The following is a 15392-nucleotide window of genomic DNA, read 5'->3' as shown; positions in this document are numbered from 1 at the left end:
TTTGTGACAAGCCTTTACACAAAATGTGAAGACTTATTTTAAAATAAGCCTGGTAACCTCCAGTTTCTTTTATAAGGAATATTACACTGTGCTAATCTCCTTTAAGAACACAGTCTCGAGTACAGCACGTAGGCACATGCCGCAAAGCAGCAGAATGGCATTCAGGAAATCAGCTGGTGATTGAGCGAGGAAGCATGAGAAATCAAGACAAAAATCATCTCTAAGAGCAGCTGCGCAATAGATTTGTGTTTCCCAGTCTACTTCAAGTCCCCTTTCTTTCACAGATGTGCCAAATGAATTACCACTGCACAACTATACAAATAATTTGATAAACCTACATAATCAAGAAAAGGTACCAATTCCACTGACGTTTACCTGATCTTATCCTGTACCTAACAGGGTCTTCAGGACTTCAGTTTTGATGGTGAAAACTGAACCCTTATACACATACCTGTGTGTATGCGGCTGCGCAAGATATCGAACACTAATAATTACACACTTCATATAGATAGATATGAAAAATATCCCTTGTGACAGATAACTGTAAGCCAAGCACTCATATCAAGCCACAGAACAAAGTTTATTGGATGTCCTCAAATTCTTTGCACAGTTTTGCTGCTAAATGGACACAACACATTGGCATATTGCCTTTAATCTTTATTTCAATCATAAGTCCAACTTGAAAGGATTGGTAACACATTTAATGGCATCTTCAATAAATAAAATGACAAAAAAAAAATCTAGTCTTTGCACAGACACATTACAATCCACTCCAAATTCAATATTGCCAAAACATTGGTTTTTTTCTAAAAACTTGCTCCAAAGGGTTTTTTCTTTGTTTCAGCACTTAAATACACAGAAAAGTATACGATGAGAGAAAACAGATACTCTATTCTGAACAGAACTTGTAAAAACCAGTAACTTCGAAACAAAAGATAATTAAATCTCTTGAATTAAAGAATCCTGTTTGAAGTCTTTTTGGAAAAATCCTGATTCTAACCTTCGTATCAAAACATGCAGTCTCACTGGATCCTATCCTACGTCAGCATACTTATACAATAAGAATTAAATTCCATGATTTTTTTTTTAAGGGGAAATTCATAAAGCGAAAGCATTAGCCTCCCACACTCACAAAAGTAGTCATGGTCCATATATTCTGCAGTAGTAAACAGCTATTTGTGCTCACTCCGTTGTTTGAACTCCTGCCATGCTGGAAAAGACACTGTAGTTTATCTACCCTTTTTTTCTGTACCCATCTCTTCCCCAGTGCAGCAGCCTCAAGAACCTCAGCGAGATGAGAATTCATGCAAATACGAATCTGCCTGCACAGATCGGATTGCAGGATGAGGACCAACACGTCTGATTCTAATTAGAAGCTAGGCTTAATTTAAAGCTTTTCCTAAATAGCGAAAGTCATCACTAAAGAAAAGCTGAACCCCAAGATTTCCAAATTGCAATTCCCTGTAATTTGCAACATCTATTAGCATATCACAAACCAATTACAGTGTCAGTTAATGTAGGAAGAACCACTCTATCACCAAAATTAGTTAAAACACTCATTTTCGAGCCTTCTGGAGCCTTGTTCAGTGAAAGCTTAGGGCATGCAAGGAATGCATGGTTGGGCCCCCACAGACATATGCATACTATAGAGGGGAGAGAAAAGGTTACTTTAAACAAAAGGCAGAATTACACCACATCTGTGCAAACATTTAAACCAGTTTGTTTCAACTAGTTATCTGCTTATCCCAACTATCGCTGCTGACTGTACTGGGCTAATACAAGAGAACGTGATGAAGCAGGACTCAATTTGTTTAAGGGAATGGAACTTTTTTCTGCAGGTATCTTCCCCTCAGCTGACCACATCATAACAAAAGTGCAATAATTTACAATATTTTCAAACAAACAGCTATTAAAATTATACAATTTTAGGGAAACAAATTCACTAGTTTAACCATAAAAATATTTCCCCAGGTAACAAACCTTAAAGCATTCAATAACACAGTATTTCAATAGTAATACAGAAAATCCCTTCCACTTGTTACAAAAGACAGAACTGTTAGATGATTTTGCTTATTGTACACTATTTAAGAGTTTTGCCATCTTGTGAAGACCATGCTGTAATTAAGAATATAACTATCATTTAAAATAAATGAGTATGGAAATACTGACCTGACTTTGAAATTATATTCTTAACCTTTTGCAAATGAAGACAAGGTAAAGCCCAGGGCCATGTCATCCAGGTACTCAAGAACTTACAAGGCAGTTTACATCCAGAGTCATAAGAAAGCACCACTTTCCATAAAGTACTTTGTATGCCTATTACTGAATGGCATATTAAATAGTTTTGTGAGAACTGCTAAAACAGATTCTCCTACTAACTGTAGCTTGACTTACAGAATTCAGGTTTGCGGATAACAGGGAACTTCGTGACAAAATTATACTCTGAAAAAACATCTGCTAATTTGGTCCAAGCATCCGAAAACCAAACAAGGGCACACGGGTCCCTCATTGCTTAATGCTGATGTTTAGTTGATCCTTAAAAAAAATAAAATAGGTATATGGCAATAAGGAATAAGAAGGGCTGGCCATGGTAGGTACAGAACTGTGACGGAATAAATAGTCTCTTCAGAGAGATGTTTTAACTGTAGTTTCGCCGTGTGAGTAACTGAACTTGTACTAATGAAGAACCCTGAAATTTGTATACTATAGCCACAAGAAATTATTTCCTATTTAAAAAACAGATCTATTTGTAATTAACTGCTTTTCCAATCATCATTAGATATGTGAAAAACAATAAAAAAAATCTTTTAAAACAATTTCGAAGAGTGGACTGCAGTAGCAGCTATTCAAGCAAGATTCAAGCACAAGTTTAAATGAACTTTCAAGCTGGGAATTAACCTTCTTTGTCAAAAATTTGTTCAACTTTTTCAAAAACCTAAAAAGAGAGAGAAGAATATTAATTTTATGAAGTGTTAGTCAAACAGTTACTTCAAGTTAAACCAGCACACACAATAATTGACAGTATTTTAAAAAATATATAGGTTTTTCTTAGAACATTCACAGTAATTCTTTAACAGTGAAATTGACATCAATTCTGGGAAACTGAGACAGAAGAGCAATACTACTTCAGAAAAGCAAAAGCTGATGAAAGTGAAAAAGACAAGACACTGCTAAACACAGAAACACTGAAAATGCATTTAGTCCAGCTCATGTTCAAGCAGAACTAAATGAGTTCTTGAAGTTATTCACATCTTAATCAGTTCTTCAAGAGTCAAGAGTTCCACAACCTTCCTCAGTAATAGACATCAGTGCTTAATTAGCACACTAACCACACACACATATCTCAGAAGAATGCCAAAAATATGTACCCTGCCACTGTCATCCCCATGTTTTTTTGGCTTATATACTTACTTCATCAACAGATTTAGAGGCATCCACTTTTCTGACTTTTCCCATTCTCTCATACAAATCTATTATAGGCTTAGTAGACTGTAGATATGTATGAATTCTAGGAGAAAGCACAGGGGAAAAAAGCCTTACATAGTAAAATATAAACAGAAGGGAACGGAAAAGTTTTAAAGATAGTACCTCTTTTCCAGACTCTCCCGATTATCATCACTCCTACCACTGCTCTTGCCTCTTTCAAGACAGCGGCCAATACATATCTACAAAAAACATGAAACGGATGATCGCAACCAAGAACACAAGGTGCTATCTTGAAGGCAGGAACAAACCAAAAATCCTGAAAATCTAAATAGGCCTGACACGCAAAATACTATCCAGACCTGGTGGATGTAACCAGAATTCACATGGGAAGTTGCATTCTTCCAGAGAAAAAGGATGATAGCTTTACTCTTCATCAGTTTATTAAAATGGGGGGTCTTTAAAATGGGATTGAGGTCAGTGGAAGTAAAAGCAACATCAAGCTCTGTGGTTCAACCAGGTCCTCAACTTGAGACATTTAAAGAAGAAAATTATCTGATTTTCAAGGATGTGTTCAGACTTTCTGAAAAGCAGCATGTCAGATTAGACTACTAATACTTGCCTGCACTGAAAGAAAGTCACTATATGTTCTCCCAAGAATTTTGTAAGGCTACATACTAAGTTACTGTAAGTTAAAATGTTCTTACTTGACATTGCTGTAACGAAGACTTAAAAATCAAAATCGAACTAAAAACTGAAGAATTAACCATAGTTAAAAGCTGCCCAATGAACTAAGTTTATGTTTCAAAAGTTAAGTAAGCAACACTGACATATGTACACTTTATGAATCCATTTATCCTACTCATGCAAGAGGACAATGGTTAAAATTGTTGCTTTCCTACAAAGTACACCCATAGTAAAAAAAAAAAATCCATTAGATCATGTAGGCATTGCTGTCTATTTTTGGATCTAGTCAAAAAATTAGAACTCCAAAATTAACACCCCACCAAGTGAAAAAAAAATAATCTTATTTAAGTTTTTAAATAGAAAAAAATAACCCCTCACTTGTTCTTTGAGATCAAAAAATAATTGCAATTAAATTAAAAAAAAGTAGCAAAATTTCTCAGGAAATTGGGAAAAAGGGTAAAGGAAGAAAGTCAGCTTAAGGTGCTGGGATTCTCAAATCAGTTTTTATACCTCAAGGGCACTGACATATTAAAAAGACAGCATATCATGGCACTCATTAAATGAATATAATGTATCACTGTCAAAATGCTCTTGTAATCTAATGACTTGCTGAATAAAACATTGATTACTGGCTATCCTATAGCACAGCTCATAACTATGAAAACAAAGACTGCTGCTGCCAGCACTTTAGAATTAGAGCAGACATCACTATCAAGTTCATTTTGGACTAAACAGCAGTTACTAAGAGTAAACAGAGTAATGTTTTCTGAAAATTAACCAAATAATTTTGTATAATGTATTTAAAGTTTTTATAAATTTTCCTTAAGAATGCCTGAAGTACTTCTTCAATATAATTTATTTGCACATGATTATACCAAGTGCAATTAACTGCCTTCTACTTCAGAAAGATTCAGTTTTTCATCTGCAAAAACAAGTTGCCAAAAAATCCTTGAAACTCACAGACCAAGTTTTCCTTCTACTCTTACACTAGTCCATTCACTACCTGACAGAGTTTTATTGTTCTTCTTGAATGATTCTCACAATATAGCAAGAAAGGAAGTTACAGAATAACACACTTCATTACCTCATTGTCACAATCAAAAAAGAGAACAAAAGAAACATCCGCCTTTCCATCCATAGTCTTATTCCAGCCTTGAAGATTATCTTCATTCCTGGGAAATCCATCAATCAAGAACTTGTTCTTCTGGGAATTGGCAGCCATTGTTTGATCCATAGCCTGATAAAAGAGAATTCAATTCATGATCTCTTGCACATACAACCATTTATCTACTTACTAAATTACCCCCAAAATGTTGACACGGTAAGTTGAGAAGCATTTATTTTAGGATTATTGCAGATTTACAAAACGTAGTTTTGTTTCACCTTCAATGCATGCTAATTAATTCACTGATGCACCAACATAGCCTTCTTTCAAACTGAATTCATTATTTCATAAAGCTCAAAATCTCATAACACACAATCCCAGCTTTAAAGTTGATTTTCTGCAAGATACTGGAAAGTGCTGTTACACAATAAGATGCCAAAACATCCCTGATCTAGAGTTAATTCTAATGGAAAAACTCCAAATAAATTTAGTGCCATGAGCAACAGAAGCCTTTTTGGTCTTAAAGGAGATACTGTGTTCGTTTTCCTGGACATCTAATAAGGATGAAGGCTGGAGCTTTTCCTTCCACAGGAACATTATCAGGTGCTCTTCTCCTTCACCTGGCTATTTATTCTGATAAAACTTACAGAAACTTAATACCTTTAAGGCCTCTACCCTCCAGTCAAATATGATTGAGCTGACCAAGAAGTGCAAAAGCTAGTTATGGGAAATAAGAAATACAGAGTTTCACTGATTTCCCTAGAGCTACTAAAAATTTAAAATAAAATAAAAATAATTCATTCTCACAGATCTCCAGGTATCAGAGGCCATCACCTACTGCCCTCCAACCAGCCAGAAAGAAACACAAGTAATTGCTAAAAGAAGCCCACTATGCGATGCTCACCTACGTGTCTGCCATTTCATACTACTCACACCGGAGGAAAGGCAGTTCTTCCAGAATATGGCCATTGCTATGTTGCTTAGTCTGCAAGAGTGAAGCAGCAAGGAAATGGCCCTTTCCTTACCCTCTTCAGCAAGCTGATTGTTATTTCAACTGGTACAATTTCCCCCTCCTTAATGTAGTTCTCAATGAGTTCTCCGTACTGTGAGCCTGGCCTTTTTCGTTCATCTCGAAGGAGGTCACCAGCAGAAAGGTGCGTGTAGCCGTATTTCTGAAATGTGCAGAACAAACAGGCATAGACTCCCCTGAATTAGTACACGTGCAAAGTTAACATCAGTCAACATTGTCAATCACATTTATCTTCGCATTACAACAGAAAAATACAGGGAATAGCATCTTGCTAGTGACAGATCTATTCCATCTTCAGTGTGTAATCTGACACACAGCATACTCTGCATGCACAGAAAGCACAGCAGGAGAGATTCTTGGGTAAAATGCTCAACAGGGCTCTGGTCAGCATTCATGTAATGTTTTCAAAGGTAATTTTGTCATGTTTGGAAACGAGATCGTCTCAAAGTCCCCAAGGCACTTCCTGAAATGTTACACTGTGCAATATGTTTAACAATCACCAAATTAGATACAAGCTATACCCCATCCTAACAGTTCAACTACTTAAAAATTGTAAGTGGTTATCAGTTACTGGGTCAAGTCTTGATTTACAAAGTGAAAAAGTTGAGATAGTGTCTTTCCCTGCTATGCTTATGCAATAGGTTTGTAATTTTATCTAATTACCTAAAGAAAAGCACATGAAGTGATTCCAGGTCCTTTGGAGCTGGAGGAACATTTTAAGCACAGCACAAGTCAGAAAACCTTACATTCCCGTTGTGGTTCTGGCACCAACTTCCTCCTCTACCTTGGTCAAATCACTTACAACTCTGCATCTAACACTGCAGCTACACAAAGTCCTACACATGCACTCCTCCAAACCCAGCCCTGCATGCCTGCCCCTGCTACCTCCTTCCCTGGGATGAACGTGACTAACTCAGAGGGCAGCCCTTGGGGGAGACTACTGCCTTCTCCTAATGATGATGTAGCAGATGGAAGGTAATCAGCTACACTGGTGCCACCCTATGTCACACCGTGTACAGTAAACAGAAAGAGAGCAGAGAGATCAGATCCAAATCTTTATCACTTTGATACCAGTATGCAGGAAAACAGCAAACACCATTACGCTTTTCTTTCACCTCAAACCACATCTAAAAAAAGTTGCTAATGCAAAATACCAATGAAAAGTATTTATTACACTTGAATTTCTCAGGCATTTACCATTATAAATAGCCACCTAGTGCAAACATACAAATACACTCTTACCAAAGAGAAATGCATTGTTATAAAGGAAATTTCAGAGCACAAAACAGCCATTTTCTCAGCTCATTTAACACCACAAGAAAACTAACCAAGTGTACTATGCTTCTTGACCAAATAGAGTCCATAAAAACAGGCAATAAAGACATCTCCTTGGTGATTACCTAAGCTAGCTATGCATCCGAAACAGAGTACACCTATACATACGCATTCTGAAGTTTTTACACACAAAAAAAGCAGCAGCAAAAAACTTCAGGGTTATCAGCCTGGCTGCAGCAACACCCAAAGCAAATTTCAAAAATGGTGTCTGAGCAGCATAATAATGTGACTACATACTTTTTAAGGCTGTGAACTTGGGATTTAAAAACTTGGCTACTGGACTAAGTACAACAGAAATATTATACAACCCACTAAGTGACTTTAAAAACATTTCAGTTGCTTTCCAATTTCACCCACAAAAGCGTGGAAAGTTAGTTCTGCCATAGTCATAATTTAAGAAGGGATATAATTACCTAAATCTCCACAACTCTACACAGCTGGCAAAAAAAAGGAAGCAAGATTTTGCTCTAAGTAACTGTGAAGAAAAAGCTCCACAGACATCCTCTATAAGCTCACTGTACTCCCGCTTTGATGTGCATTGCATTTGGAGATGCCTATTTAATTGCAAATCTAAAAATTAACTATGAACTACAGAAGCCATAAACCAGAATAGATCTTTCCTTATAAGCAAGAAACCTTACTCTGCTGAACTCTAAATTAACATGTAGCTCTTCTTGCTAAAGTTGAAGAATGATGATAGTTTTAACATCAAGTTTTTACAAAGGAGAAAACAGGAGGAAAATATAATCCCTTCGGTTTTAGAGGATTACCAAACCATTTAATTTTCCTTGGCATTTCCCTTTTCATGCATGAAAATGAAACTGAGTCAGACAATTTTTGGAATTCTCTGTCTTTTGCAACAGCAAACTAAAATAGTTTTTAACAGCTGAACAGGAAAGTAAAAGATACAAGTGTTTTAAAGTGCTGTTGTATAAATAGACTTGTTTTAGATAATAGTAAATTGTATTCTAGAGTAACCTTCAGAATGGATTAACCAGGCAATAAGAAAAACAAACCTCTCCTTCAGGGGCAAAACATCTATTTGTTAACTGTACTGAGTCAAGAGCCAAAGAAAGCATGTCGGTTTAGACAATGCAAACAAGCACAGAGAAAAGCTTGGCTGCTGCTCCGTACACAGAAGGCTTCAGAGATGCGGAGCTCACGCTACTCTTGCCAGCTTTAATCAATGCGTACAGGGCACAAAGTTTTCTTTCATCTTAGGCGAGATAAACCCTCAGCAAGCAGCCTGAATTGGAGAAAATTGTCACATCCCCAAGAGCTCGCAAAAGAAACTGTGATGTAACTGCACAAAAACCAGGGCAAAACACTCCCGTGTCTTGCCAAGGTTTGCATTGTGCCAGCACGACTTCCCAGCAGTGCCAATTACATCTTGATGCAATCCCCAGAATGTGACTTGTTGCACCTACTGCCTAATTCCTCTCCTCCAAAATCAGAAACGGAGCAGGACTGTGGCTGCCAAACAATGAAAAAGCAGTTTCTCCAGTTCTTGAAGGATGCATAGATGCTGGATTCATAACATCAGACTGGAAGGAAGACTTGAAATAGAAACTAATTTTCCAAATACTTGGATGCCAAGCACCTAAAATCCAGACAGATTTTTAGATTACAGAGAAGAAAAAACAAAATATAGAATTAACTATTCTGAAACTTATTTCAGAGATAATGTTTTTTGCTATGCTAGCGGACTGGTGTGCTGTTCTGTAAGAAGAAAAAAGATTAAATCAGTAAGTTGCTATTACACAAGTTCTCATTATTTTTAGAACTATTTTTATATTTGGAGACCCATAATCCAAATCTCTTACAAAAACTAACTGTGAATGAAAAAGATAAAAATCAGCTGTCTTCAGCACCACTGTAGACATCGTCCTCCTTTGCTTTCACAAAAAAAGAAATCACAGTGACATGGAAAGGCCAGCTCAAGTTTCCATCAGTCCCACCATAGAGGTGTTACTCAGAACAGCACTTAGCAGTACTGCATAAAGCAGAGCAAAACATTGCTCGCTTGTTTGTCTCACAGTGGCCTGGTAAATCAGTCCCCATTCAGCAGGACAAACTGGGACATGCAAGCTGCATGCTCCACATCTCCGAATTACAACCCGAGACTGCAGTCTCCCTGGGATGCCCTTCTCTCCCCTGTCCTATAGCCACTTTTGGCGGCCTTCTGTCAGCCAGGATTTGCAATTTACACTCTCCAGACAGAACATGCTTTGTTTTCAGTAAATACAATAAATAGATGAATACAACTGGAAATACATGAGTCATATCTGTGTCACACTTCAATAAGGTGGAGTCTGCCCTAGCAATCTTCTCAAAGCAGCAAGAAAGGAGCAGCGGTGTGCAGCAGCTGCTGCTGGGACTCCTTACACAGCCAGCTTTTGAGGGGCAGAAGGTTTATTTCTGATTCAGCCTTGTGTGGTCCAGCAACACATCTCTCCACTAAACACACAGCTTGAGACTTCCTTAAGTGAGCAGAAGCCAAGATAAAGCAAGAGAAACACAAATTACTACTTTGACCTTGACTCCTATCTTGGCTTATCATTGTTACTCTGAAAATGAAAGTCACAGGCCTCAAGATCTAAACAAATAAAATACAAACTTTTATTGCCCTAGTTCTGACCTGTCCTATCTTGGGCAACCTTAATAAACAACTGAAATTTGCTCTGTACACCATTCAAGAAATAGTTAAAAAAAAAAAACCAGAACCCTGTAAAGCGTGCAGCCTTCGTATTTATTTTTTTTAACCTAAAAAGCTTTTTGTCTGTCCTATTAGCAATTAGTACACGGAATTAAAACTTTGGGGTATAAACTATAATGCAGTAATAGACCTTCTGTCTGCTTATTCCAATGGAAAAAAAAAAAGACGACATTTTCTTACTTTGAAATATGTTCTTGCCTCTGGGGGAGGAAAAACAAACAAAAAAACCACATTAACAAAACAAAACACACAAATGAGATCCCACTGACAGTGCCCCCAGGGAAGGGGCAGGCAAACAGAGCACCCCAGTGCTTCAGGAACGCTGAGCTCAATAAAAGGCACCCAGTATGTTTGGGAAAGTCCAAAATTCAATGCCCAGTGTTCTGCAAAATGGAAGCATAAAGGGATGAATCTTCAGGGGGTAGATTTAAACAATCACTCACCATGTTTTAAAAAAAGCTCCAAAGTTCAGAAATATAAACTTATATTCAAAAAAACAACTATGAGAACTTAAGGCTAAGTAGAATACTAATACTTGGCACTCTTGAAAGAGATTTCAGAAGTTGAGTTTAAAGCAAACAACTTTAAAAACGTTTTTATTTCAAGGAAGTTAACGCAGACTGGAAGTCGGAGGACTTCCAGAAGACAATTAACACATGACAGCAAAACTTAAATCCACTGCTACTTTCAGAGGAGTGTTTCTGATACAATGAGTTCATTGCATTGTTTTCTTCACCCTAGGAAATCTCTTTATCATATATCCCAAAGCAACTTAACAGCTTTTTCCATTTGGATATTAACTTGTGCTCTTATAAAAGGAGAAGGCTCAGCATCCCACCTTGTGGAATTAATTTTAGACTTAACCACAAACATACAGGATAGGGTTGTGGTGGAGGTGAATTATATCTTAGGTACACAGAGAGGGATGTCTTGCATAGCCCAAATCCCTACAGAATCACCTTGCCAAAACAAACAAACAAAATACAACTCTAATCTTGCTTGGAATAAAGACAAATTATTTAGTTATAATTCTTCTTCCCACCAACCAAAAAGCTTTGCATTTCAGGCAATGGTTGTAAGGATTTAAAATTTAAGTACATGAAAGCATATTTTGTGCAGATTTTAAGAACGCATTTTCTTCCTTGACTTTACCATAACCATTTTATAAGCAAAGTTCAGAAGTCAGCAATAAAACACATTCATTTCGTCCTACGCACACATAACAATCTCACAGTCACAGAGATACAAACACTGTGGAAAGCATGAAGGTTATTGCAAGAACCTGCATCCAAATGACATCATTCAACTACCTGCTTCAAATATTCTGCCTCATACGACAGCTACACAACAGTCCCAGATGATGGCAAGCTCCACCTAACAGAGCTGTGGAAGGTTTCAGGGGTTAATCTGCAGAGCTGGAAGGGAGAGGATAAGAACTTAAGAGGGAATTCTGCTTCATCCCTTCCTAAATAGGAGGAACTGGTCCAGAGCAGCAGTTCTGCCACTTTTACATTTCAGTGACAATTCTGTGAGTTCGTGGAACGTACACGAGTCTTCCCTCCATATCGGAGAAAACCAGCCTGGTTCAGCTGTTTCCTCCAACCTTATCTGTGAAGATAAAGAAACCTAATCGCTTACCTGCTGTTCCCTTTCGTACACTGTGTCAATACCCATTTCCGCTTGTTACTGCATCTTCTTCCCTCAAATAATTTCTCCATTTTGGTCCAAATTTGGCATGAATACATGCCTTCTCCAGAATGGGGGACTCCAGCACACACATATTGAGCAGTTATGATTTAGGCTAGTACTTAACAAATACATATTTCACCTACAACATGTGATAGCCACCTCCCTTTTCTGGGAATGTAAAGCATAGTCAGCAAAACAATTGCAACACTTCTTTGAGAAATCGTTCCCAGGTAGTACGTAATACCCCCTTTACTCTACAAAACACAGCTACCCTTGGTTTGTTAAGAAAAATCATCTAATGCTAAAATCATACAAGATCTCACCTCAGCAAAGTGAGACTTCTTCCAAATGTGATGTGCTCTGTCCCAAATCTCTAGCATGAATAGCAACTGAGAAATATTTATAGCTCATACTGACTTTCTGTTCAGCACAAACTTCAGATTTACAGCAAGATACTGGGTCAGATTCATTCCACACGTAAACTAATATTATTCAGTCCATTTACAACAAGAATGAATGAGGTTTATTATTACTCAGCTACAGCCCTTTTCCTCTGTGGCAAGCTGCCAGCAGGGTTTAAAATCTGAACAAAAATACACCTTCAACCTAAAGGCAGCATTGACTGCATACAGGCTATTCAACAGCCTGTACCAGGGCTCTCTGGGCGTCTGCCAGGGGCCAGGCCAAGGATGTGTGCTTAAGAAAGGCGCTGCTCTCCAGTACCTCTGCTGTGTTTCATCTGCACTTCCCTGTTCATGTCCCCTTTTACTGAAATTTTCCAGCAGGCGTGCATCAGTCCAACTCTCCCTTCAACTACCTCAGACCCTCTCTCCCTCAAAGTTTAGCCAGCAGCTCCTGCAGAAGTGTCCGAGCGAGCAGGAAGGCCGTCCACTACAGTGAGCGGGTCCGAGTGCTTTCTACTGTCAGCCCACTGACTTCAAGTAACTTCTTTCCATGCAGTCAACAGGATTAGCACAATTAAAGCAAATTTATATTTATTAGTATTTGGACTTCCCTTTCCAGGCTTAGAAAAGAAAATAAATATAGTACAAGCAAAGTTAACTTTCTTCTTTCATTTTTAGCTGCAAATACAACTTGAGTAGCAATTTGAACTCCTCCTAATAAAGTGGTCTCTATCCAATTATATTAGCCTATCAAACCAAAGGCATTTATACTTTTAAACACAGGCCAGCAGCCACACAAGGTACTTCAGCCCTGAGGCTACATTAATGGTTTGGTGAAAACCGTTAATGACAGCCTACAAGATTCCCCTACAGTTTAAGCTCATTTGTTTGCTATGTGCCAGGGGCAGAATTTGACCTTACCAGAAAGGCTTTATGAGCACTATGAACCTTTCATCCCACAATTTAATTTAATGAATAAGCTGGTTTGAATGAGAGTCTGTAATTTGAGGTTCAAATCCTTCAGAACTAAAGTCATAACGGCATTTTTCAGTCTGGACCAAATTTGCATAACTTCATTATACAACACTGAGGACTGGGATATAATGGCAGCATGGATAAACTGTAACAGCACTGCCAGGGCATCACCAGAATAGGCAACTCGCAAAACATGCCTGTGCCAGGAGTTGCGGGTTTTTTTTTCCACCAATAGTTTCAGAAACATGGACATTGCTACAGTTCTTAGTCATTTCTTTCAGTGTGGGTATGGACAAACTTTGAACCTACATGGCTTTCAATGTAAAAAATACATACAACTGCTCGGAAAAAAAAAAAAAGAAAGAAAAAGCTGTTTCAAATCCAACGTACACACGTTTGGAAGCATTCAGCCTTACCTACTTCTGTAATTATCTACCTGAATACAATGCAATTATCCCTGGGTTTTTTTGTTTTTAAAAGGACAGTACTACATCATGTAGCATTCACCGTTCTTTCCTAGATACTTGTTCTACCTCAAATGGCTGTAAAAATGTATTTGGAAACCCAAAAATGTGAAAAATCTAGCAAAAAGTTTTCTCAACCTAGACTGTCAGTTTTAGGCTCTTTGAAAAGAGACAAGAAGATTAACTATCTATGGGGCCAGGACATCCTTTCACCTCTATCGTATTCTGTCATAGAACAAAATTTTAGTTCTATTTTTAACATTTTACTTTCACAACTTATAGAGATGGCACTGGGTCAGCAAGGTAACACTCTGCAATATCTACTGTACCACCTCTTACATTTATGGGATAGGCTTGAGAAGATATAGACCTTGGTCCCACACATTTGAAGTCAACATATTCCCAACCACTGTAAACCACCTCACCTCCACTCCCTGGCCACAAAACCAGCAGCCTGAAGTGCGCAGGTGGCAGCCACGCAGTCACCTACGTGGCCACGCAGATGTGTACAGAGCCACCCACGCAGGCCAGGCTGCAAGACCGGCCTGACAACACACCACCACCCAGGAACTTCTCCAGGGCCTCCGTCCTGCCCCTCCGCCTGAACCGCTGCCCTTAACGCCGCGCTAGGGCGGCCTCCAAGCCCCAGGCGGGTGTCCCACCGCCCAGGGTGGGTGCCAGCACAGGCAGAACCACCGGTGGAGTAGGATCCTGGGGGGCTGAGGGAAGAAAAGGCATAAGGAAAAAGGCCGGACCCTGGCTAGGCCGCCTGAGAAGGGCTGGAAGGGGAGCGGAGGGGCTGGCGTGGGGGCTGCCCCCACCACTTCACCGGCTAATGCGGAGCTGTGGGTCAGTTATTTTTATTTTATCGCTTCCAAGGGGCGTAGGGTACATCGAGGCTAGACAAGAGCCCAGACCGCAGAGGAGATGCGGGGCCCGCCGGCGGGCGAAGGGGGACATGCTCCCCCGAGCGAGCACCCCAAGGAGAAGCACGGACCCCACCGGGGAGGGGGGGGCCTATGACTCCCAGCGTGCCCCGCGGCGCCCCCCTGCAGCCGGAGCCCCGCGGCACGCCGGGACGCCCCGTACCACCGCCCCCCCCAGCAGCGGGTCCACTGCCCTCACCTCCACGATGCGAGCGCACTGCGTCCCCTTGCCCGCCCCGGGCCCGCCGAGGACGAAGACGACGACGGGCTTCATGAGGAGAAGGAGGCGGCGGCGAAGCAGCAGCAGGACAGCGGCGGCGAGACGGCGGCCAGGGGGCGGCCGTGGAGCGGGCGGAGAGCGGCGGTCACCGAGGCCAGGGCTGGGGATGGGGCTGAGGCAGAGCCACCGCCGCGCACCCGCTGCTGAGCTGTCCCCGCCGAGGGAAAGTGCTTCCGGGTCCCCGGCGGCGCGCGCCGACCGGGAGGGGCGGGGCGGGGCGGGCACGTGCGCGCAGGGCCCGGAGCTGCGGCTCTCCTATCCGGCGCGCACCGCGCAATGCGGCTGCCCTCCGGTCCGCCGTCCCGCCCGCCGCTGTGCAGCCTGCAATGCGCTCTCCTCCCGCCCCGGTGCGCGACGT

At 40.3% G+C, this 15392-nt stretch overlaps 1 protein-coding gene across 2 annotated transcripts; it reads right to left on the bottom strand.

Annotated features, from left to right (window-relative positions):
- Positions 1-584: 584 nt before the first annotated feature.
- CMPK1 (cytidine/uridine monophosphate kinase 1) lies at positions 585-15070 on the bottom strand. 2 transcript variants are annotated; one of them, XM_059821843.1, is made up of 6 exons: positions 14954-15070; positions 6241-6387; positions 5195-5347; positions 3589-3665; positions 3412-3508; positions 585-2935 (listed from the first exon to the last, which is right to left on the bottom strand). In XM_059821843.1, the coding sequence occupies exons 1-6, from the start codon at positions 15026-15028 to the stop codon at positions 2894-2896; spliced, it is 591 nt and encodes a 196-aa protein (XP_059677826.1). In that variant the 5' UTR covers positions 15029-15070; the 3' UTR covers positions 585-2893. The 2 variants fall into 2 exon arrangements, with proteins under 2 accessions (XP_059677826.1, XP_059677827.1); XM_059821844.1 differs by lacking the exon at positions 6241-6387.
- Between the last annotated feature and the right edge of the window lie 322 nt (positions 15071-15392).

The sequence above is a fragment of the Gavia stellata genome, chromosome 10, assembly GCF_030936135.1.
Source record: "Gavia stellata isolate bGavSte3 chromosome 10, bGavSte3.hap2, whole genome shotgun sequence".
Lineage (NCBI taxonomy): Eukaryota > Metazoa > Chordata > Aves > Gaviiformes > Gaviidae > Gavia > Gavia stellata.
The sequence above is the reverse complement of the archived record's forward strand: the minus strand, read 5'-3'. Positions and strand labels throughout refer to the sequence as shown.

Excerpts from the sequence above, each read along its gene's own strand:
- CMPK1 (XM_059821843.1), bottom strand. The coding sequence starts at position 15,028 with ATGAAGCCCGTCGTCGTCTTCGTCCTCGGCGGGCCCGGGGCGGGCAAG. Across the intron at positions 6,388-14,953 it reads AGTGCGCTCGCATCGTGGAG|AAATACGGCTACACGCACCT; the intron begins GTGAGGGCAGTG and ends TGCACATTTCAG. Across the intron at positions 5,348-6,240 it reads CAATCAGCTTGCTGAAGAGG|GCTATGGATCAAACAATGGC; the intron begins GTAAGGAAAGGG and ends CTCTTTTATCAG.